This window comes from Poecile atricapillus, chromosome 3, assembly GCF_030490865.1.
Source record: "Poecile atricapillus isolate bPoeAtr1 chromosome 3, bPoeAtr1.hap1, whole genome shotgun sequence".
Lineage (NCBI taxonomy): Eukaryota > Metazoa > Chordata > Aves > Passeriformes > Paridae > Poecile > Poecile atricapillus.
In genome coordinates, this window is record NC_081251.1 from 42,238,675 (window position 1) to 42,264,378 (window position 25,704).

General features: G+C 34.2%; 1 protein-coding gene across 1 annotated transcript in view; it reads left to right on the plus strand.

The window, feature by feature from the left end:
- The window catches only part of GRIK2 (glutamate ionotropic receptor kainate type subunit 2), a 307,573-nt gene that overhangs the window by 64,188 nt on the left and 217,681 nt on the right, over positions 1-25,704 (plus strand). Inside the window, exons 3-5 of the mRNA XM_058834895.1 lie at positions 384-641; positions 20,274-20,455; positions 23,863-23,916. Of these exons, the coding sequence (XP_058690878.1) occupies positions 384-641; positions 20,274-20,455; positions 23,863-23,916 (494 nt within the window). The remainder of the gene's footprint in view (positions 1-383; positions 642-20,273; positions 20,456-23,862; positions 23,917-25,704) is intronic.

Here is a 25,704-nt window from a genome sequence, read left to right on the forward strand (position 1 = left end):
AAACAACCTAGATTAGAATACTGTCCTATTTGACCATTTTCTAAATGTAAGTTGAAGCTAAGCACAAACCTGTTTTGTCAGTATTTTTAAAAAGATGCAAAATTTCTGGTCTTTGCCACTTCCACTGACATAGAAAATTTTAATAAACACAGCTGAGCACTATTTAGATCTTAAGAGTCAATATTCATCTGTTTGTAATGAAAGCTTGGACGTATATTCTCAAGTAGAAATGTGTAAGTGAAAGTGTTACACAAGAAGGGAGCTCTGTCAGTAAGACATTCATATTTCATGGAGTGCCTTTTGTTTAATATGAATTGTGCAATCCCTTCTGGCACACTGCCTTTTTCCCTCTCATCATTGACAGACTTCTGTCTCCTCTTCAGCCTGCGATCAGCTGTCCCTTGGGGTGGCAGCCATCTTCGGACCGTCCCACAGCTCCTCAGCTAACGCTGTGCAATCCATCTGCAACGCTTTGGGAGTTCCACACATCCAGACCCGCTGGAAACATCAGGTGTCAGACAACAAGGACTCCTTCTATGTCAGCCTCTATCCGGATTTCTCTTCACTCAGCCGTGCCATCCTTGACCTTGTGCAGTTCTTCAAGTGGAAAACAGTTACTGTTGTTTACGATGACAGCACTGGTAAGGCCAAAGCATTGGACTGTGTGTGGATCTGCTCACATACACAAAGAGAGGGAGGAAGGGCGTCACTACTCATATTTCATAATTTAAGAAATCTTTAATAATTTGCAAGAATTTTACTGGTGAGGCAGTGTATAACAAATAATGTGAACTTATTAGCATAAGTATTCTCATAAGTATGCTTCAGTTGCTGAATCCTGTGTGTTTGAGCTCACAGCTGTCAATAAATTGGTCACACTCTATCTGTGTTTTCTGCAGTGTCTTAACAGTTGCTGACAGCTATGTCTTTTGATTTTACTAAAAACTTAAACTTGGAAGAAAAATATGGTAACTTGAAAGATACACTAGTGTGCCCAGTGAAGTAGAAAGCCTAAATTCTGGTGCTGCTTCTGGTGTTGGTTGAGTTCGAAAACAGATGCCATATTTGTTTGGAATTTCAGATAAAAAGTAAAGAAGGAGCCCTGATTTCAGCTTCTAGCAATTGGAACAAAAGGAAGTTGGGAGGTTTGTTTTGTAGATGAATTACAAGAGCTAAAAATGAACTCCTGACTTTCCAGCAGAAATATACTAGGTTGTTACTTTTCCCATAGTCAGCCTAAAATTTGTTTTGCCTTTCAGTTTCACCTTGATAGTGGCACCTTTGACAAATGCTGTAAAACTAACACTTCATTTGAGGTCTAGTGGTGGTCAGAAATAAGACCTTGGTTAAGAGGGAAATATCACTGTAATGGAAGATACAAGGAAGGCACTTGGCCAAAGAAGATGTATTAAACCTGACTGGAAATGCTGCTAACTTCTTCCATGCTGGTTGATCCATCATTGTCAGGAAGAGGGCACAGTGAGACTCAAATCCTTCTCGTGGTTCATTGAACTGGAAGGCTGTTGATGTGCTCATTACATGATGCTGTTCTCTATCCAAATATGAAATTTTAAAAAAATAAGATCAAGAAACAATGTGAGGCTACCTGTAGGGAAGACTAACTCTGCTAGATAAACAGCAGTTATGACAGCAGGACAGAACACCTGCTTGCTGTTCAAGCTCAGATATACATACAGCTACCAAAAGGTGAAGAGGGAACAGAGAATACACTCCATCAAAGTATCTATAACTGATAAATTTCTTTATGCTTTTTAAAAAACTGCAAGGCAGTGACATTTAGAGGCTTCCTTACTACAAGTTTTTTGGCTGATACCAAAAGTCTCAGGGAATCAAACTTTTGATTTAACATTTCAACATTTTAACAAAATCAAACTCTAGCTTTATAGACTTAAGGCAAGCAATATGTAGCTTTTTTTTCTTTTTTTTCTCTCTTTTTTTTTCTAATTTTTTGGTATTATTCTGAAATAGGAAAGGAAGCTAAAGTCTCAAATTTTAACCATATGATGATAGAAAGAAGTGAGTTGTGGTGACAGAGTTATTGATATAGGTTTGTGTAAATTGCAAATATTTCACGTTGATTAAAATCATTTGGAGCCAAACTATTTTTTCAAGAACAGGTTACCTCTTAAAACAATCAATTCAGTTAGAAAATTCATATTTTTTAATAGTTTGAAACCACTTTGCTCAATACTTTCAAGTAATTATCTTCTGTCCACAATAAGTTAACCAAAAAATATTTTTTGTTTAATGATCTCTCCATATCAAGAGATATGTTGACAGCCCTGATAGATCTGATCTCAATAAAGCATGTTTTAAAGCCAAGAAATAAATAAAAATGGGAATGAAAATGAAAAAGAAGGTTTTTTGTATATATTGTGATCTACTTGTTCTACTTGTTATTACCATTAGTATTTAAGAGAGAAAAAGCTCTGAATATAAACACTTTTAGAATAATTTCAAAATAATTTTCACAATGAATTAGTAGACTGAGTTATTTAGTCTATTTGAAAAGCTTAAAGAAATATTCCAGGACATAATTTCTTTAAAATTATATTTCTTTCTGGAGTGGCCAGGCCCTTCATATTATGATACTGGTTGTTCCCATGGATAACCAGTAATCTCATCTACAAAATCTTCTTTGCTTTTCCCTTAAAATCACTTTCTGTCTGAAGAGGCAGAAAAAAATGATCAGTTTTAAAAAGGTTATCTGCTCTTTTTTCTGTGGTGTTTTCTGTAAGTGAATTTAAATTCTACATTTTAAAGACTGTCAACTTCTCTTTGTTAGTAGCATCTCCTATGGATAATTCCAGGACTTCAACAGCAAATTTCTCTGCTGGGAAGCATCGCTTGCCTTTGAAGTACTTACAGGAACAACTCTTAGCTATGAGAAACTATCAGTCTTAAAGAAGCAGATTTTTATATCTGCTTGAGTTCAAGTGCAAGCTGGTGGGTTTTGAGGCAGGGGTCAGGGAACCTTTTGAAATTAAGTAGTTGCTTGACCTTAGGAAGAGATTCTTTCCTGTCATAAGACAAATATTCAATTGGCAGTCTAGGACTGGACCTGAATATGATGTTTCAACTAAGAGTTAAAAATTATGTTGTATGATTTGCGCCATTTAAGACTTAATTTCAATTAAAATGAAGGCAATGAAGACAAAATATTTCTCACTGTTTATGTCTGTTTCTTCCATTTGATCAGTGATTCCTTAATATAAGATGGATGTAATTATTAATTCCTTTCTCCTTTGTTTCTCTTATAATTACCCACATTTTACACTCCTTTATTGAATGGTTGTTGTAGTGGTTTAGATTTGCTAATTTTGTTTCCCTGGACAATGCACCAAATAAATGTTGTGGTTTTAAGGCAGTAACTAAAAAAAATTACTAGAAAACTTACTTATTTCTTGCTGTGAGATATGGATTAGAACAAGAGCAAAACAAGCTTAAAACTTAAAAGGAATAAAGTTTATTAACAAAACTACAAGAATAAGAACACTAGAATAAACCTCCAGAAAACCCTTTTATCCCCCACTACCCACCATTCCCTTGTTCACATGACAACATAGAGACAAAAAACTTTGGAACTTTGGTGTTTAAAACAGCCCCAATTCTTGCTAGAGTCTTTTCATCAGTCTTTGTAGAGAAACAGAAGTCTTCTTCTGCTAATCTATGGAGTTTCTCACAAGAAACTAATTTCTCTGATGCCAGCTGAACGGAAATCTGCCATCAGTTCACTCCTCCCATTTCACATCACCCTGAGGTGTGTATGGGTTAATGAGTCTAGGGATGTCATTTTTAAGGATGAGTTATTCAAAGGCAAAAGTTCTCTTCATCTGTCTCTGTGAGCTTTGCTGGAAACAGTTTTCTCATTGCCCTCAAGGCCTCAAATCTTCGCCTCACTCTGTTCCAGCACCTCACTGTATCACAATTACTCCACTTTTTACTCAAAATCCACACTTTGAACACTTCATTCCTCCCAATTAATCTGTCATGAATTAAAGGAGTTTTTTCAGAACACTATTGTCCATTTCCATAGCTTTAACAGAAAAATATTTCAGCTTATAAAGCACCTCCTTATTCTCTCTTCCCCATCTAAAACTTAACTCTTTTCTCACTGTCTTTGGTGGTTTTTTCACTGTCTTTGATGATTTTATGATGTCTTCTTCATGTTGATTGTCTCTCTCTGTCTCTCTGGAAAAAAGGAGTAATCTGTACGTTTTATCCAGGTAGTAAAAGAATTAAAGTCTTGGAAAAGCTGCAGATGTTCATGGTGTCAGGTTTCAGTTCAGCAGCAGAAACTACAAACTAAGCCAGGCCGGCCGGCTCCATTTCTCCCCGCCGCCTCCCTCGGCCTTGTCTGGCCTGGAGGGGGGGAGGAGGCCAAGACAGAGCCTTGTTACCTTGTCAGAAGCCGGAAACTCAAAGAGAACAAGAGAACTCTGGCTTTACATCTTAAGGCGGTGTTCACAGGTTGATCTCACTTTTCAATGGTCAGAAACTGCTGTCAATTCCCAGAAATGACCAATAATTGGTCAGGAGAAAAGACTCCCATCAGTCACCAGACGCTTCAACTTCCTTAGCTCCCAAAGCTATCTTAAAGGTAAAGTCACCCCATGACAGTTGTTTAGGATGATAATGTATGCCTTTTTATGATGAATTTAGAGCTACGGATTTCCTTTATCTAAATGGACAGTTTCCCAAAGGGCATCCTGGTCAAGACAATAATAAGTTGGTATAGCACCTACAGTGATAATTTAATTGCTAAAACTAATATTTTTTGGGAGGTTCATAATCGCTTTATGTATTTTTATTATCATTGTAAACATGGATACAAAGAGAGTTGATACTTTTATTATATTGAGGAAGAAAAGGTATAAAGCATGCATTAACTAGGTCTGGATACTTCTCCAATAAATTATGAGGGTTTTCCCATATGTCAAACTCCTGCAAGATTATAGGTTGCCTCTGAGGGAAAGCATGATTTTGTGTATCTATTTAAGTATTTATATTTCTACAAATGTGTTTATGTCCTTACCTGTTAGGGCTCAGTTTTATGATTTTCCCAAGGAATCGTTAAAGTTTTGTAATAATAAAGGAGAGATATCTCATCTGCTTCAGAGCTAAAAAAAATAAATTGTGTCCATGTTCTTTATCTCCTCAGTGTAGGCTATATCTTCTAGAGTAAAAACAAATGGTAAAAGCTGTGTGGATATTTGACACTCTGCAGCCTGTAAAAGCCCATGTTAACTCTAGTATCACTCCCAGAGGTATGCTAGAGATCAAGTGCACAGTTCAGCTGCTCCAGGACAGCACCATCGTGTCCAGCTCTATTCAAACCCCCATGGTTCTGCCTTGCATAAAGGAAAGCCATTTATGTGTCTGATCCATGTAAGTGTAGATGCAGTCTTCCATACTGATTTTTTGTGCCTTTCAATCCACAGACTAGCTGCCTTCAAAAAATTAATATGACATGTCCCTGCCTCTGAGGATGGGATTGTAACTAGATGATTAAGGTTCCTTCCAACCCAAACTATTTTATGATTCTATGAGATGTATAAAATAGATATTTGTATTTGGTCTGGATCTAATTTGATTTGAGACTGGGTGTTATGAAGGTGGTACAGGGGAAGTCAATGCTTGTTTAGAGACCAGTTCAAAATAAGAGAGAAAATCTGGAATCCCAGTCTCCCTTTGTAACAATCAAAGAGTTTACTGCTAAGAACAGCAATTTCAGTTTGTTGTCTCCCTCACTGGAGCATTCTCCCTATATTCCCAGAGAAGGAATAGCTGTACATCTTCTAATTTGAGAAAAGGCAGAAGTTGTTTTTAACACACTATGGGTAGCAACTAGACCCTGTCCTATGCTTTATGATGCAGAAGTGGCTAAGTCAGAGAAGATGAATCTGTGCAGTCCAGCTATTGTTCCTCATGTCAGACTGAGCCTCCGAATACTGGTTTGTTCTGTGCTGATCAGACCTGCCTTGTGTTCAGGAGTCTGTAATGAGGAATGCAAGGTAGCTTGCCACAGGAGAAAATAGAGGTTGTGCCATGCTGAAATAGATAGAGAGAAGCTTCTAGAGGGACATGATCAGTAACAGTGGAGTGAGCAAAGACCAGGTTGGGTACAGTATAATAAGGAAGGCACAAGACTGTACAAATAAGATGAAGTAGATGAATAAACTAGAAAGGTTAATTCTACCTTGACTCGGTAAGAAGAGATGCAGTTTTTACATTGGGAGTATGGTAACAGAAATAAACAATAAATAAATAAACAGAAATAAAAATGAACATAGAATGGGCAAATATTTTTATATTTAATATTTTAATATTAAATATTTAATATTTTAATAAAGCCTCTGCCCTGCTAGTATATGGATTACATATTTTGGCACTGAGTTTTTTCTTTCAGGGAATTAGAAATGTATGAGTCCTTTCTTTGTGGATCACAGTTTTAATAATTCTGAAACTCCCTTTCATTATTTTAATTTTTTCTTTGTATTAAATAATAGCTACTTTCTGTTTCCTTCTATGATTTGGTTTCCTTTTCTTCCTATCTCTCAAGATTTTTTTTAATATAGCCCACCTGTTCTACAGGCAAAAATACTGTAATGGGGCTCTAAAATACATTTCTTGTTAAAAAAGATAAATATTGCTTACTTTGATAATTTTAAATGGAAAAGCATATTCCTTTTAACTAAGATTTCATGTTAAAAAACAAATACAGAAACAAACAAAACTCCAGAAATGCCCCTCCCCCGCCCAAAAAAAAAATGCAAAACCACCCAAATCCAAAACACCTCCTAGCAGGTTACTTTTTCTTTTTCAGCTTAAAGTAATTTATGATCTCTCTGTTCATTAAATTCCACTAAACTGTCCCTGGACACTAATTAAGTCCTTTCAGATTTACAGATTTGATATAGTCAATTGTCTTTAAGAAGGAAAAGTGAATAAATGACAATATGTTTGTCAGCTGCATGTCCTAATGGATTTAATTGGTCTCAAAACAGTAACCTAATTTCAAGTACATATTCTAATCTCTGAGCTAAAAAAGCAGAGTAGACAAACTGTAAATAAGTTTGTGAATCTCAGGCAATTAAAAAAAAGGAAAAAAATACATGAATAGTTATGTGATGGGCTTTTTAATTATAGTGGCACTTGTATAGATATAAATATATTGATTATTTTATATATCAACAGAGCAAGTTGATATAAACAGGGTTCTGGGTATTTTTTCTTAATTAACTTTTGTTTTGGTCTTGAGTGAATGAGTATAAACACCAAAAATCTGTTACATCACTGAACAGAAGCCAAAGTAAATGCTGAAAAATTATTTCAGAAATAAAAATGTTTTGTGTTGGTCTTTAGTACTGAATCATGTGCTTTAACTAAAATGAAGGAAGTTGAAAGATGTCATTTTGTTGATATATTCACTCTAGTCTGTAGGTCACATTGATTTGCAATAAAATAGCAATTTCTTTCTTGGGACCAGTATTAAAATTCCTATCATCTAATTCCCACTGTATTTGGTGTTATTTTGACCTCACCTTGATTTTGTGTGCAGTTCTGGCCCCCACAATTTAAAAATATTATTAAGATACTTGAATATGTCCTGAGTAGACAAACAAAGCTGGTGAAAGGGCTGGAAGTCATGATGTCCTATGAGGACTGTGGGCTTGTGTATTTGGAGAAAAAGAGATTGAAGGGTGACTTCATTGCTCTCTGCAGCCTCCTGAGGAGGGAAATCAGAGAAAGAGAGGTTCTAATCTCTTTTTCCTAATATTCAGTGACAGAACATGTGGGAATGGCTCAAAGTTTCATCGGGAGGAGACTTGAAATTAGAAAATATTTACGTATTTATTTATTAAGAGGTTGGTCAAACACTATAACAGGCTTCCTAGAGAGGTGGTTGATGTCCCCAAGCATGTCTGTGTTTAAGACTTCAACTTGCTTTAACTTATTCAATGCTGAAATTGTCAGGTATTTGGACAAGATGATGGATGCATGTCTCTTCCAACTAAATTATTCTATTCTATTTTCCTAAATAAGAAATATTATCTTGTTTCCAGATAACTTACATCTTGTGGTTTGTTATGGCTGGGTTTTTTTCATTTACCTTGTACTATGATTGCTGAAGGACAGCTACTTTTTCAGTTAATATAATTTTAAACTAAGGGAAATTAAATATCTTGTGGGTGACATGGATTTGGGATGATGGCAGGTGGGCAATATTGCTAAAGGATTAAGAAGAGAAAGCTTCTAAGTGATTCAAAGTAAATTTTGGCTAGGGACAAAATTTCTGTTTAAGGAGAATATACACAGTGGACTATAAAGATGAGAAAAAGTACTTAAGAGGCTTGAGAGAACTGGCAACTGAGGAGACAAAGAAATGGGTTGGTCTGAAAAGGCCTGGTTGTCTCTGTTTCTAGATAAATTAATTAAGCAATGTTTCAATTTATGTGAAAAGTTGTTCTCCTTTGTAAACACATCTATATAACAATGTTCTATCCTGAGAGAGAAGGAACGAGAGTTGAGAATACTGTATTTGAAAGTTTGAAATTGGTGTAATGCATTTCACCTGAATTTAGAAGACAAGACTTGAATTTTGGTGATCTATAACAGAAGCTTATAAACTGCCATGGCTGGCATGAAGTAGAAAACATTCCAGTTTTGAAATTTTGGTATTTTTGAAAGACAAAGTTTGTTCAAAGATAGACGACAGGCAGAAATAAGATGAATTTTTTTTTACAGATAATCTGGGGTGCTCAGTCCACAGTACAGTAGGAAATATTTGCTGGGAGCAGATGAAAGAAAGCACAAAAATGTTATTATTGTGATTTGCATTGCTGTGGACCAAGTTTAAAAACAATCACTAAGCCATTAAATTGAGCAGACAATTCTGATCCTTCTAGAATCATCTAACAAAATTAACCACTAGGCATTGTTTTAATATCAACAAATATCTCAAACTAGGTGTTCACTGGGAAAAGGAGTATGGAAAGACACAGCTGTTAAAACAGTCTTAGAAAGAAAGAAGTTATAATACATGTTGACTTTTTTCATACTGAAAAGACTTGTGATATTTCTGATACTGACTTGATGCTTGGGAATGAAAAATAATGGTTTATAATTAGGAATGTGCTAATGTACTAAATGGAATTTAAGAAATTGGTGAGATTTTTAGGGTTCTCCTGTCTAGGGCCAGGAGTTGGACTTCAATGATCCTTGTGGGTCTCCTCCAAGAGTATTCTATGATTCTATGGTGATTAAGTGAATATTGTTAAAACTGTAATTTCTCCCAAAAGAGTTAGTTGGATTCTAAAATGAAGAGTAAATAATACCAAACTTGGTTAAAGAGAAGCAACAATTATCAAGGAACCTAAGTTTTCAAATCACTGGAGCAAGTGACTTCTGAAAAACCTTAAAACGAGGTGATCTTAATAATTACCATTGAGAACATATGGATGGTAGACAAAGTTTGAGAAGTTTGGGTAAGGTAGGCAAGCTCAGGTTCATCCCAACTTTGATATTTGTCCAGATTTTGATGTGCACCTATCCTGGTTCCTTATGTTTAACATCTAAATCATCTACCTATTCCAAACAACTTCTTTCCTAACTTGGAAGCTGCTTAAAACTGAGCAGAATAAAGTGAGGTTGTAGTATGAATTTGTTAGTTGGGTTTTGTTTTGTTGGTTTCAGTTTGTTTTTGTCATTGTTGGTTTAGAGTTTTTGCTTTGCTTTGTTTTGTTTGGGTTTTTGGTTGGTTGGTTGGGTTGGGGTTTTTGTTGTTGGTGGTTTTTTGTTTTGTTTTGGTTGTTGTTGTTTTAAATAGACCAGTAAACTGAATTTCTATTCCTGGGAAAAAGAACCCAGTTTACTTGTAAGCAGTAAAAAAGGCTCAAAGTCTTAAGTTGGCTGAAACTGTGAGGTTTCCCTTATGAAGAGCAAATAATGTAAAATTTTCTTCTTTGCCAGGTCAGTGTGCCTTGAGGTCAAGGAAAAAAAAAACCGAGTTGATGTGATACATATTGAGTTAAGAAAGCCAAACTGTTCAGGTTGACATTCATATATGAAAATTAGAACCATAGGTACTTAATGCAAGTGTCAAATGGATGCAAACAAAGAGGAATAAATGTAAATATATTGGTTGCATCTTACTGGAAAGATAAACTTGCAAGGTGAGTTTTCTGGTGTGGAGACCATATAAATTACTTATGCGGGTGGCAATCTCAGAAGTTATAATACTCTAGAATAAATATAATTTGTGTTAAAGTGCTGTGGTAGTTCTCTCAAGCACAGGACTTGGTCACATTGTGGATACGCCAACAATGGGATTATGAGAAAGAAAACATAACACTGAACTCAGGTGTCTGATCTGAAATTCCATGTGTAAGAAATTCCTAGGTAATTAAAATTTCCTCTGCATAAAAAAAACAGTGTTACATTTTATTACATTGCTATTTGCAGCGTATCTCAAGAAAGATGAGAGTTCTTGAGATCAGAGGTTAAGGAAAATATGATCTGGGAAGAGAAGACTCCAAGAGTGTTACTTTTCTGTAGGGGAAATAGACAAAAAAGTCTTGCAAAAGGAAACAGATAAACTATCCTTTATGTTAGAGAATAGTTAGACACATATTTAAAACTGCAGCAGAAAGGATTCAGCTAGTAATATTTAGGTTAGAACAAAATAACAGGTGTCCTTGAAAAGCTGTGGGAAAGCCACCTCATGAGTTTGATAGTTTGTTGGTGTTTTTTCTGGGTGGTGTTGGTCGTTTTGGGGTTTTTTTATTATTAATTTTTAGTCTTTAATTTTTTTCAACATCAATGTTTTCATACTGATCTTCCTAGACAGAATAGAAAAGACAGGTAAGGGTGACCTTCAAAGGTCTCTATCAGGACTATTAACTACCACTAATGCTGACTAATGTCTTTATGAAATTATCTATTATATATATATTATATTAAATTATAGATTAATATTAAGTTACTCCACTGTCATTGATACTGATTTCTCAAATTGGATTTATATTTATACAGTGTACATGATGAAAACTGCATCTGTGTTTGCTTTTGTGTGTTTATAATGTTTTGACTTGTGAAGTTTTAGCTAGCATTTATTCTGGTTCTACGAAGCAGATGCAGAGTTCAGACTGCTGGTTGCTTATGAAGGGCTAGGTGCATACCTTTCCTGCAAAGAAATGGATTTGTGTATAAATCATATCAAAGATAGAGATTGGGGTGGTATAGCTTAGCACAGAATGTTTAATGGAGATATGCTTGTTCATTTCTAATTTGTGCATTATCAATTAATAGTTATTCTGTATTGCTTTAGTGGAATGAATGAAATGAGTATCTAAGGGAGGATTATATTTGCCAATGTGATCAAAGCATGAAGCTTCCCATGCATATAAGTTGGCATGGCAAGTGGCTCTGTTCCACGTCTTTTCAGTCACCTGCTCAGAGAGGTTGTAACACTTTTATTGAGTATTCTTATTGAAGACAGTATACTCTTAAGCCTTCTTTAATAAATTGTAATTTGGTAGAATTATAATAATTAATAGGACTAATAATTTGGACAATGAAGAAATATTGTCCTGAATGATTACATATTCCATAGTGTCTTTTAAATACAGAGTGTTTTAAGAGCTGTTCACAGTAGTTTCAAGTGAAAAGTCAATTAGTAGTTACGTGCTAAACTTAGTTGTGGTATTTGGATATAGCAGATTGGTGTATTCCTCTACTAAGACAGATATTGCACTTTATTCTGTAAAGTTCAAAATTATTTTTCTAGTGTTATATGAATACATCAGTAGTATGGAGAAACTTGTGAAGTTAAAATTTCATTTTCAAACACTTTCGGTCTTTATGCAAATGTTAGCAATTACTTTAGCTAGTTGTCTGCAGAAAAACACTTAAATCCTGTTATTCTTTTCTGGTAAATGGGCCTGTAATTGTTCTTTGAAAATAATTCTATATAGATTTTAATTAATTTTTTGAAAAGCAAAGTAAATGTTAACAAGATAACAAAATGCATGATTCTAGCCCATCTTTCAAGAAAACATGTTGCTACAGCTCTCAACCATATTTTGGCCAATAATTGCAGTTGGACTTACTGCAACAAGACTCAGTAGTAGAAAAACAAATTTATGCATTAAAAAAAAAAATAAATTAAAAATCCATAAGGTATTTTATAGTATTTTTCTATAAACCTAAGGAACAGAGGTGGAGGTAATATTTCCATAAGGTATAACAGTGAACATATTCCAAATAATGCTTTAAATTTCTTTGCTTTTGTGGGTTTGAATAAACTTAATAATTTAAATCTTGCAGAAAATTGCCTTGGGAACTTCTGATCAAAATAATTATTTCTTTCATAAATACTGGAAATTTTTATATTATGTCCAAATACAGAAATATGTAATAGGAAAACTAAGTGAAAAATGAAAAGAGGAAAACTGAGACAAGATCAGATCCACATTCTTGTATGGGACATACATTTTAAGATTTATCCAAACCAAAGTATAGTTTTGCTCTTATTTCAGTATTAAAGTTTTACATAGTATTAGATAATATTACAAAGTATTACATATTTTGTCCTCCAGTTGGAAGAACACTGTGAAATATACTTGTGATGTCTGTCCCTTTGTGAATTCCTCTGTGTCACTCTAAGTTCAAATATTACTGTCTTAATTAATTTCAATTAATTAATTTAACCTTCAGTTACAGAGTTTTCTTCTCTTGCACTCTTAGTAATTCCTTTTTTTCAAGCAACAATGATAGTGCTTTTGTTTCCAAGAATAAATGTGCTAAGCTGGTGTAAATTACATCTGAGGATATTCATTTATGTGTCTTTTCAAGCTAAGTCCATTTTGATTTATAGCAGACAGTGTTTTTTATTTAGCTTTGTATAGTTTGATACAATAGTAATACTTCTGTTGTATGTCTAGGAATTGCTAACTTGTTCTACTGCTCCTTTTATCATTGATCCTGACATCTTTGACAGAATTTTTTATCTTTTGACTGTAGTATAGCTCTTTTTTTCCACTCTTCATCCTCATCAAACTACACTGCTCATAGATCACCACTTGAGAGATCATATTTCATACAATTATAATTATTTTGAAATGCTCGGGACTGTTAATTCTTATTGCTGCCACCATCATAATACTGAATTAATGATAAAACTTTATGAAAATGTTCAAAAGAGCATGTTTAGAAAACAGAATAATGACAACATTTCAGATCAGGCATATCATAATAGATTATTTGACATATATAAATGTCAAATGTAGAACAAACTAGAAAAAGACGACAAATTTAATATATTAATAAGGCAGAATGTTGTCCTAATTTTCAGCATTTCCTTCAAATATATTATTTTTTCTTACATTTTCATATTAGGTGCAAAGGTGGGTAAAGGATGGACAGGAGTCCGAGTCTTTTATTTTAATTTGTTTTCTAGCTGCTGTATGCTGCATCTGATAAGTACTCAGGTGGCATGAAAAAAAGTTTTCTTCATCTTGTTATGGTGACCTTCAAGATCAAAACTGTTCCATGAACCAAAGGTCTTTTCTGAACTTTAGGAGCACGTTGATTCTCTTTTGTGGAGCTATGGTGGATGGGGTAGAGGATTTTTTTCACTGCAGTACTGCAAAGCCTTTATTAAGAAAGAATTTTTACTGGAAATAAGATGAATTGGGATTGGCTATTTGCAACTATAAAAGATGTTTGCACCCATGCTCTGATGTGCTTGCTTAGCATATTTAAGGAAAACAATAAAGCTGATTATTGCCTTGCTCTTCAGTTATACAGCTGGTTATGCTGAAACAGCAGTACAATGGATTTAACATTCTGATGTTAAGACCCAAGACAGAAAAATTAAGTGATATGCTCAGTATCAGAATAGAAATCTTGACTGTCTGTGGAGTTAAACCTGGATCCATGGTTTTCTTGTTCAGCGATTTTTTTTAACTCTAAAGCTAGTCTGTTCGATATATGGTATTTTAGTAATTGCAACTTCAGTATTAGTCATGAATATAATTTTAAACACTTCTGCTTTCCTGTACTAAGTAATTGTTTAAAAATTATTTTTTTTCAGTCTGAAAGAAACGGGGATTGGGATTTTAGTTAGGGTTAGCTTTTTTTTTCTGGCCTAGTTTAGACACTTATAAATTTTTCACAAGAAGGAGGTTCGTATTTCAAATGCATATACATACCTGCACAGATTTGTGTAATTAAAAATATAGTTCAGCCTTTCTTTTTGCATGTTTTAGAAGAGGGAATTTTTCTCAGCTATTGAGAATTTGAACAGGCTGTCCAGGGAGGCAGTGGAGTCACCATTCCTGGAAGTTTTCAAAGAAATAACTTGGCACTTAGTGCTATGCTTGAATTGGCATAGTGGTCTTTGGTCAAAGGTTGGGCTCTATGATCTCGGATGATGTTTCTATGATTCTATTCTATTACCCAGTCTAGGAAAAAATATCAGAAGAAAACTACCTAGACTGAAACATTTTCTCTGATTACTGGCACAGCTACCATCCAAAAGATAGTTTTTGAAAATATTTTTAGCAGGAAATAATGTAACTTTTATTTGCCCTCTCATACTCAGTGGTCCAGATCTGTCTTTTCAGAGTGACTAAAACTTAGTTAATGATATGCTCAAAAGAACTATATTACTTAAACCCCCCCAACCCTTCCTTCCCCTCTCCTCAAGAATCCCAGTTTGATGATCAAATAATTTTTTTCCTAAAGCATAAACTGCAGCAGTGTAAATTCTTTAAATGTGTTTGTATAGCCAAAAGGCCACATATGGACAATGTGGAACTTGGAATTAATTCCTTAAGATGTGATAGAACATGCCAATATAGTCTAAGGTTGTTCTGATTTATCAACAGTGGTTTTGTAAGTTTGGTGAGTAGTCACAGTGTATGGTTTGACAAGGAGATAGGGACATAATTATAGGTAGTTGGACGTTGCGCTCACTTTATACATCTGTACTTTTTCCCCCAGAAGGAAATTATGTCATACAAATACACCTCTAGAATTCATTTGAGCAAATAGTACTGTTATCATGGATGGCTCTTGCATCTTGGCTTGTCTTCTTGAATCCAATTTTAAAATTTTCAGCTAAAGACATTTGAAACAGAACAGCTATATTTTTGACAAAGGGCTTGTTAAACTGAATTTTCTTTGGCAGAAATTCTTTCGAAGTCAGTTACCAGATGCATTTCCTTTCTTTCACCGACGCAGTACTATCATTTCCTTGTAGAAGTCATGTTTAACAGCAAAATAAGTCAACATCATACTAGATATTCTTGAACTCCTCTTCATGTCACTGCCACTAATCACAGTACATTTTAAATATTGCAAGTTGCCAATGGCATCAGACTCTAATGCTTTAGGATTTGCAAAATATATACATACATACACATGTACTATTCTGATTGCTCTCCAATCCTTTAAGTACAGGATTGTAAAACCCTGCTAAAATGTTGGACTCATCATGCAGCTAATAAGAAGCTGCATTAATTATGTTTACAGTGAAAAGACAATTTTTTTCCGGACTACATATCTTGGAACTTTTTCTATTAAAGCCACCATTGCTACTGTATCTAAATGGGATTAAATATAACTGGTGATCATTTTAAGGATGCTTTACACTGCTGAAATTGAGTGAAATGATCTTAATGTAGTAAAAAAGGCTTAATATGAATAAATATGAGAGGTCCATCAAGCTGTCTTTTTCCTTTGTCTCTATTTCCTCTTTGCTTTTCTTAATGGTGTTGTTGTATTAGATATAACAGCACAGAATAGCCCACTGTTCAAGAACTAATGCTAGGTTGTGAAATTTCTTTTTAACCTTCCACTAGATGATAAAACTAAACTTTAGAGTTCATGGGTAATCTCTATGAGTCATTTTGCAGCAATTAACTGTTCCAGTTGATGCAAAGCATTCTATCAGTGCCAATAAACCAGCATTCTGCTCCCTTCTACCCATACCCCTTTCAAAGACCAATACACACTGGGATTTTTCTAAGACATAACCAAAAAAACTGGGCAGGGGGGCTGTCAGGGAAGGAGGAGAGTACAGAGAGGTGTGAGAGGAAACAACTTACTAAAAATAGGGAGACTGTTTTCTGGTGGCTCTACAAACAGTGTATTATTAGTTCTGAAATTTTTGATATGGGGAAGATAAGGAGAAGCCTTTAAAAAAGCATTAGTGTTTTCTTACAGAAAAAGGTTGATGTGTTCAGCCTATTGCAAAGTGCATTTGCTTGCATTCTTCCTGTGCAGCACAAAGGCAGCATTAATGGAAATGATAAATAGTTTGATGAGCAAGCCAGGTGGCATAGCAATGGCCCGCAAGGCTGCTGAGCTGGAGACAGGTTTTAAAACAAACTTGGGGCTCTTGCTTCCTGGACTGGTTGAAGTTGAACATGTCGAGGAGGTAATGTGATTGATCTCTTTGGAGGAAGATGCCAGCTGGAGAGCTCACAAACTGCTCCTTCAGGATTCTCCTTAACGATGAATTGATGGCAGCTTCTGAAAAGAGTTACTCACACCGCACTCTTCCCAGCCATTCAGAGGTAGGGCTCTATCACAGTGGCTGCAAAGAGAAGGAATTGAGAGTTTAAAGGGACAGGAAAAAGGTGTCCCTGGTGAAAGAAAATGCAGGAAGTACGTTCCCAAAATGCAGCTATTATTTCTATACTGTTGTAAAATAGATTTTTTTTTTATTTTTTTTATTTTTTTTTTTTTAGGGGCTTATACACACAAATGGTTGTATTCTGTTTGCTTTGGGGTTTTTTGTTGGGTTTGTTTCTGGTTCTTTTTGGTTTTTTTTTTTCACTACTGGGATTTTGTAAATCCTAATAAAATAAGAAGTCACCTTTTCATCTGATGCCTGTGATTCATATTATATTTTAAATCAATTATTTAAAAATTATTCTAGAGAACTATTTGATTAAAAATATTCTAGATCTCCTCAAAATCATGGTGAAGAAAGGACTTACTTTGTTCTTAGCTTCATAGTCCTTGTAGTTCTTGAATTATATTCCTCCCTTCATTGGAGGTTCTAATATCTCTTCTGCTCAGCTAAATATGTGTCCTTTTGAAACTGTCCCTTGCTGACTGAGAAACTTTTATTTCTCAGTACATGACAGCTTGTTACTTTTATCCTGCATAACCAGCTTATTATGACATTTCCTCTAATGTTAGACAATAGCAATGATAATGTTAATACTTTGGATTAACAGTAGCTCAAGAATCTTAGTCAATGTGTAAATATGTTTGTTTGATCTAAAATGACTGAAATGCACAAAGGATAGAAGGGCAGAAATTGAAGCCCACAGACAAACTGCACACAGTAGGAACAAGCAATCTTTGAGTCTTAGGAATCGCAATCATCCAAATGGAGAAAGAGAAAAAATAGAAAAAAAATTGGTAAAAATGAAAGCAAACAATTAATTTGTCTGACTTCACCTCTGTATTCAGGACTAAATGTTAAACAGACATTAGGTAGAGCTCAATTTTTGTTGCTCCAAGGCATTAGTTTTGCTGTTAAAAGCCTTTAACATATGATATCTGATAGCTGTGAAAAATTGAACTCCAGATTGTTATTATAAGATAGGGGCACAATTTATTTATATCTTACATGTGAGTTTTATATCCAGTAAAACTAATTTATTCTTTGCATACTTTTAAAAACACAAATACTACATCCTAAATGGTAGATACAGTGTAGAGGGAAACATCTAGCCTTTCATTAGTATTTAAAAGAGCCAGCTTTAGAAGTGTGATCCAGAACTGGAAAGCCTTTACGTGCTCCTGGTTGCCACTAGTGCCTGAATGAGGAAATTCTGCTTCTCAATGTTTTACCAGAGAAATAAAAAGTACCAGAGTAAGGTATGTTCAGCACTGTCTGATATTTTTCTGTTCTGTGAGGTGTTTCTCTGCAGCAAGCAGGTTAACTGTGGCAGTGGTTCTTGCCACCTGTGACACACCTTCAGAGTAGCACCCCACAGCATGCACTCTCCTCAGAGTTGCTTGTCTTCACTCCCTTGCAAGTGTTTTTTTTCCAAAATCATCCTGTTGAGAGCCCAGCAAGCTGGAGGCTGTTGAACATATGCAAGTAAAGAATTTATTCCTTATAGTGGGTGGCCAAGTGGACCACTGAAGTGAGTCATTTAGTAGACTGGAACATGTTTTGTTCCCTGCCATAATCCATCTCAACTTTACAAATGCTGGTGGCTGGAAACATGGTGAAATATATACGTTAAAATCTTAAAAATGGAAGTATGTACTTACTGTAACTATTACTAAAATTAAATATTTTGCTACATGTAGCAGCTGTGAACAATACTATACATTCAAAATTTAAGGCTGTTTTTTATTTCACATTGATGAAGACAGGAGAAAAAACCATACCTTTGAAAACTCTGAAATTTGCTTATACTTCAGATTTAATTTATCTTAAAATATATTTTGATAAATCTCAGTGGTTACTATTGTAATTGACAGTTATTGAAGGCATAAATACTTCTTCATGTGCTTGCCTGCACATCTGTACTGGCCCAGCCCTGAGGTCCAGTTAGTGCACGGAAGAGATGTGCATTCACAGGTTTTCTTCCCCATACTCTCATGCTCAGGTTTCTGTGATAGCTTTCTACCTTTTGTACTGCCTTCCAGTGTGGTACTTTGCTTATTGCTCATCACCTCTCTATCAAATACATGGGTAACCCAGAAGTCAGACACTGTCATAGCATCCTCCTTCTTAGTCTTTAATTTCTCTAGTTCCTGCATCTGTAAATCTTCTATTTCAAATTCTGGTGGAATTTTTTCTTTCTCTGAGGTAGCCCAATAGTGATAAAATTTATGAAGACTACATTTTTTTTTTTTTTTACATTCTTGAAGAACCCAGTTAGAACCTTTAAGGACTGATGTTCTTGGGTACTGCTCTGGAAAAAAACAAAGCTTGGAAGTTTTAGAATTCTTGGGTTTCACCCACAGCCATTTCTTGAGGTTATCTTAGTTAAAGCAAGGAGCTAATAGCGCCAAAGTTGTGGGTTCAACCCCTGTATGGGCCACTCAGTTAAGAGTTGGATTTGGTGGTCTTTGTGGGTTCCTTCCAACTCAGAATAGTCTGTGATTCTCAAACGAATTAAGCTATATGTTTAATTCATTAGGGTATTGGAAAACATTTACTTCAAAAACTCCTGTAGGCAGGAAAACACTTCTTGCCATTCTCTAACAAATCTTGGACCTACAGTAAAAGACCAAAACTGTATTGTATTGGTGGAAGCAATGGGGATAGATCAAGGTACCTGTCAATTTGTAGTTTCTTACATTTGTTTACCAAAATTTTGTAGTTTAAACTTGCTGCAGAAAAAAAGCAAAAGTCCCTTTTCCACTTCTTTCTATCCATTTCAAAGTTCCTTGACAGCTTAACTGACCATCCCATCTCCAAAGGTGTTATGAAGCTGATTTGTGTGACATCTGAAAATATGCATAAAACATGCATATTAGGGACTCTGCCCTTTCGAGTAAAGAATGCTTTTAAAGAAGTTTGCAGTCAAGAAAGTACAGTCTTCCCTTTGACATTTGATATAATAAAAATACTCTGTACTTGTACAGAAAACTCGAACATCATGAATCACTGTAATGTTTCGTACAATCAAATTAATTTCAAAGTCACTTCCACAATCATAGAAAGTTTTTTTCTGGAGGGGTTTTAATTCCAAAACTGGCATAATAGTGTAAAGCTACTTTTGTCTCTTGCTGTTCTTGAAAAGTTGTTCAGTACAGAAATATGAGAACAGATTCATGTAAGAGTGTTCTACAGTGCTGAAATGATTCACAACTTTGTATGAAAACTTGATTTATTATTTTGGAGACTACCTAGTCTGATTAAAAACTATTAGTCTGGGATATGGCTTTAATTAAATTAGGGTAACATGTTCTCCGAAGAGGAATGTCATAGTTGCATGATAATGCTAGAGGAAGATTTGTCTATCTTAAGGTAATCCTAAATGAGGCTGCTTACTCTCCATTAATATTAAGAGAAAATAAACTTGTGCTAAAGTGTTGTGAGTACAGATACTTAATTTTTCTTTTTAACAACATTTTTGTATTGGTTCCAACCAACTGAGAAGGGAAAAAAAATCAGGAAAATGTGAACGCTTGTAGTATGTTCTCCTGCTAGCAGTTCAGTTTTGTTTTGATAGTTTTCTTTTCTCCCCACTCCTGTTTTCTTTAAGGTCTCATTCGATTACAAGAGCTCATCAAGGCCCCGTCACGATACAACCTAAGACTAAAAATCCGTCAGTTACCAGCTGACACAAAAGATGCAAAGCCATTGCTAAAGGAGATGAAAAGAGGCAAAGAATTCCATGTAATCTTTGACTGCAGCCATGAAATGGCAGCAGGCATCTTGAAGCAGGTAATCCTCATTTTGCTTTAGATGTCTTAATCTTTTTCATCCCTAGTAAATAAAAGTATTATCCAGACCTAATGGTATTTAACAAGCAGGGAAATTGTACGTCAGTTTTACTGAGGCCTAACTAAAAATCAGCCAAGGCTTTCAGAGGTGATTTTAATGGTGACACAAATGGTAGGTGCTTTAATTATGCTTTTGTAAAGAGTTTAATTATGTTCAGGACAAACATGAGGGTATATTAGTCTTTCACCTATGAAGAACTGGTATTTTTAATTGATGCTTTAAGGATGGTTTTAAATGCTTGCTCAATATTATTTTATATATCAAATCTTTATGTATGTATGTATTTATTCTTATTTTTATTTTTTTTATTTCATGCCTTTAAGATGTGTGTTCCTAATCAGATAGTGATATTTGAACAATGTTACCAACAGACTACATTCATGTCTTCTATTGAGAAGACAGAATTGGTATTTTAGACCAATTCTCTTTGCAATGATAATGGAAGTGCAAAACATCCAAGTACATTTGGGTTGATGCTTTGAAAATATTATGTGCAAGTGAGATGCGTGGATGAGATACAGTAGAATTCAAAACACTTAACTGGCTCAGAGACCATCTTCCCTGTAGTTTTTTTTAATTTATGACTTCCAATAAAGAGGATAGGAAGAATACCTAAACTGAAACAGTATTCTACACTTCTAATGCATAGCTTTTAGTAACTTTAATTCATGTTTATGTTATGTTTGCTAGAAAACTGTAGGGTTTAAATTGAAAACAAAATGTATTTAGAAGTTGGAAATACGCATCTCATCAGAGGTACTTGCAGGTATTATTGTGGGTATAATTAAGCCTACATGTATAATATAATTTCTTTACTTAATTATTCATTGATTGAAAAACTTTTATTAGTTCCTAGTAATTTTAAACCTCTGCTGGTGTTTTTTTTCTAATATAAGCTAGCCTAGTTATTCTAGTTGTTTAGGGCAAATCCTTGAATTTCAATTTATTTTAAATATTTAAAATTTAAACCATGCAGATGGAAAATGTGTTGATGTCAATATCAAGCTGCAATACTAAAAACTCCATCAAGATACATTACTTATACAGTACCTAGAAGTTTTTAGGTGAAAAAAATCCCTTTTATTTCACAGTATACAACACTGTGAAAAATGTATGAATAGAGGGAAATGGGAACAATATTAAAAGCACTGTATCTTTAATCATGTCCCAGGACCCAAGAGTGAGCATTCTTTAAATCAAATTGTGAACTGTTTAATCAAAGTACACTGCTCATCCTAAAGATTAGAGACAGAAAATATAGAAAAAATTCTTACATAAGTGTTTAGATATTTTTACAGATTCTGTAGATTTTCACTTTTTCATTCAAGTCCTATACTGAAATGCTTTAAATATGCCCAAAATTTGTAGTTTTGAAGCTGAATGTGAGCACTTGCTGTCAAAATTGACACAAAGGGTGTTGAGAATATATTTCTTATTTAATGTTAATATTCCATATACAGTGTTTATAAGTGATTATTGAAAAAAAACCCCACTTTATATATCCATTTCTGAATTATTGAATTATCAGTTTTCTTTTCCTGGTAATGGAGTAATGAATCGTGGGACACATGACAAGGAGTTTCAGTTTGAGATGACGATTGGAAAGGTTAACAGTGAAGCTGGTGGAAGACAACACAAGATAAAATATAAAGAAAACAAAGTACCTTAAGAACCTAGTGAAAAAGCAGCTACTCTTTACTGTCCAAAAATACATAATGAAAAGTGAAAAAAGACATCCCATCAATCAGACAAACATACTTAAATTAAGGCAAATCTCATTGTTATCTACATCACCAGGCAATCAGGGAAACCATGCATAATTTAAAAGGTTAGGGAAGCATTGTAATATTGAGAACAGAGAAATTACAATGTTTGAAGTGGAAAAAGAAGTGAGATCTTTAGAGAACTGAGAAGGTGAAAGAAGGAGGACCTGAAAAACAGACATCATCATCGCATAGCAGAATAAGGAACATGCGTAGGATGTTCTGTAGGGATCCTTTGGAGTATGAAATACTTGATTAGAAGCAGTTATGATATGGTGATTGAAAATGTGTTACATATATAGAGGAAGATACTTCTGTTTTACTAAAAAAATTAAGTTCTTATAAAAGCTAAGAATGTATGTAGTTGTAGAGTTCCCAATGAAGTTGTAATATTTCTTATGGAAATGTGGTTTACTTGTGTTTAAGACAATTTAACTGCTACTGGAACACTATACCGTAGTTCTAAATACTGTTGTAGAATTCTAAGTACACAAGTATAGGCATTCTTTGGAAAAGCGGTGTGGGTTTTTTTTCAAAATCTTGTTTAACGTTGTAAAATCTGATTTACCACTGATATTTGGATTGATTTTAGATTTTTTTCTTTGGAAAAGATCATATAGACTATTCATTTCATCATTTTTCAGAGCATGTTACAAGTAAAAAGGCTCCCACAGCCTTCAGAATGCTGATAATTCTTTTTAATACAAATTCTGGCATTGTCACAGTAGTATAATTGTGGCATTCAGTGTCTTTAAGGAGTCCATCTGGTAGCAACTTGGCAAAGAACTCCTTTGATAGCTCCTGGAAAGGAAGAAAATACTAAGGCAACTTTTGTGCAGAGCATCAGGATACGTGCTTTTCAGGAGAAAATGCCCTTAATGAGTAAAAAGGATGAAACATACTTTTTTATCTACAAATATTTTTTTATGCAGTTGAGAGGAATGCATTAACTCTTAAAATGCACAGTTTATCAAAAACTACTTGGTATTACATAACTAGCATGAGCAATGAAGGTACTTGAGAGATACCTGAATTTATAAAGTAATTCTCTGAATATTTGTTCTTCATTTTTATTTAAGTAGTATCTCTCTTGCTATTCAAAATTTGACTCAAGAGAATTTTCTTCCATGGTTGGAAAAATATGTACATCTATTATATAAGTTTGGGTCCTTCTTTTGAATGCATAGTATTGTTCATCAAAATAGAAAAAAAAAAATCCTATTAGGTAATTTATTTTAAAGGAAGGGTTCAATAATGAGTGAAAATATTGTCGACTCAAATTATGTGTTGTAACTTAATGTATCCATTAGCATGTAAAAATACAAGGCTCTTTCACATTTACTGCACTAAACAGTCTAATAATATTCTTTCTATCAGAAGATCTGGTTCATAAATTCCTTTAATAGTCAGTAATCTTCTCTAACTGCTAAGAAATGACTCGCTTGACCTAATTTTAGCATAATTCCAACCCTATAGTCTGATCTTAGTAGTGCTCCTTTGCAAGCATTTCATTTGCCATGTGAGTGTGATAAAAATGTATTATGTGGTCTCAGAAACATTAATCTTTTGTTTATTTTTTTCAAGGCTTTAGCTATGGGGATGATGACAGAATACTATCACTATATCTTTACCACACTGGTAAGTGGCTTGTGAAAATGTAGTGATGACATCCAACAAAGATGTTACTTTCCTAATTATATTACTTAACATAGTGGAAAAGGTCTCTCTGGAATGGGATGTGAGTTTTTCTTTGTTGAGTTTCCTTACTTTCAGTGAAAACTCATCAGGATGGTTTAATTATTGTTCAACTGTGAGCCCTGGAAACTGATAGACCTGAAAAAAGCATCTGGCTGTAGCACTGCAGCTTTTAACTGTCAAGGAAGGTTAGATGTATGATTCATAATTCATTGTTTATTTTATATGTTTTGTCCTTTTTGTCTTTTAGCTGTTTGTATGGGAAGTTTAAGACATTTTAAAATTTACTCATATGTTCCATATTTTTAATCCAACATTTTACAAAGTAGTTCTTTATCATATGATTCATGAATAATTTGGTGTGAATCTTAGCAGCATTTTATTTAACAATTTGTATGAATTTTTTAGGCACATGAATTATGCAATATTCTTTGGTGTCCACTGTAAATGCAACTTAGAAGGAATTTGATCATTCTTGGATTTCTCATTTGCAATAAATGAACATTTAAAATGTGAATGCTCTCAGAAAAAAAAACATGTATGTGAAATCTTTTTTTCTGATCACCACAGCCTACCTATGAAACAGTTTAAAAGTTGGTAAAATATTATTCTAGAGACCACAGAGTCTCCAGAGAGACAGATTTCTCTGTCTTGAATTTGTACTCAGTTTTGTCTAATTAGATTGCAGTTCATTATTTATTTAAAAAAAAAGTATGAGACAAACGTGAGACAGATGTGCCTTGACAAAACCATGCTTGAAATGACCCATGTTTAAAGTCACATACATGCTTAAATTCTTATGAAAATGTGATGTGCCACCCTTTGTGGTAGGGTAGGAGTCCACCTCAGAATCACAAAGCAGAAGTTCATGGAAAGTATTAACATAAAATAACTAGTTGGATAGAAATCTAAATAATTTGTGAAGTTCAAAGGCACACCCTGCACAAATACCTGGCTTATTTTTGAAGGGTAAATTGTTCTGTCACTTACAGATTTAGGATTACATGCAATAGGATTTCCCTCACTAAACAGATTTCCCTCCATAAAAATGGATTATAGATGTTTTTAAGCCTTTTTTCTTATTTTTAAAATTTTTATTTTTTATTGATGGAAATTGTTTCTATGAGTACTATGCTGTCCTTTGGCATTGAATTTTCACTCCTAAAGCTCTGTTTAAAAAGAGAATTTTCTGTCGTTCTTATTTACTTATTAAAACTTTAGGTTTTCTGTGGAGACAAGAGTATTACATTGATAGGAACTATCAAGAGACAATTTACTGTGCACAAACATATCATAGATTTTGATTTTGCAATGTAGCTCTGGAACCAGCATCAGAATTTAGTTGATTTTATATATTAATTGCTTCTTACCTGACATGGTGAAAGTACTGTCAAATAAATTTTCCAGACACAGTGTTTACAACAGTCTTCTGTGTAATCTCCTCTTGATTGATTCAGGATGTAATGTGCTGGCTCATTAATACACTGACCTGTGTGCATTTGTAATATATGCATGATAATATTGTGTATATTTATTACCTTCCAGTGTAAACATGAATGTGTTTGGATTAAAAAATCGCGTTCAAGGTTCTGACATCTTGAACAGTAAAAGCTGAGAGAATCTTTCGAAGAGAAAGATGTAACATAGTTCTAGTTACATCCAACATTTCCTTTGCAATAAAATGTTTTATTTCTTTGCAAAGAGGATGTGAGTTAGATTATTTTAAAAGAA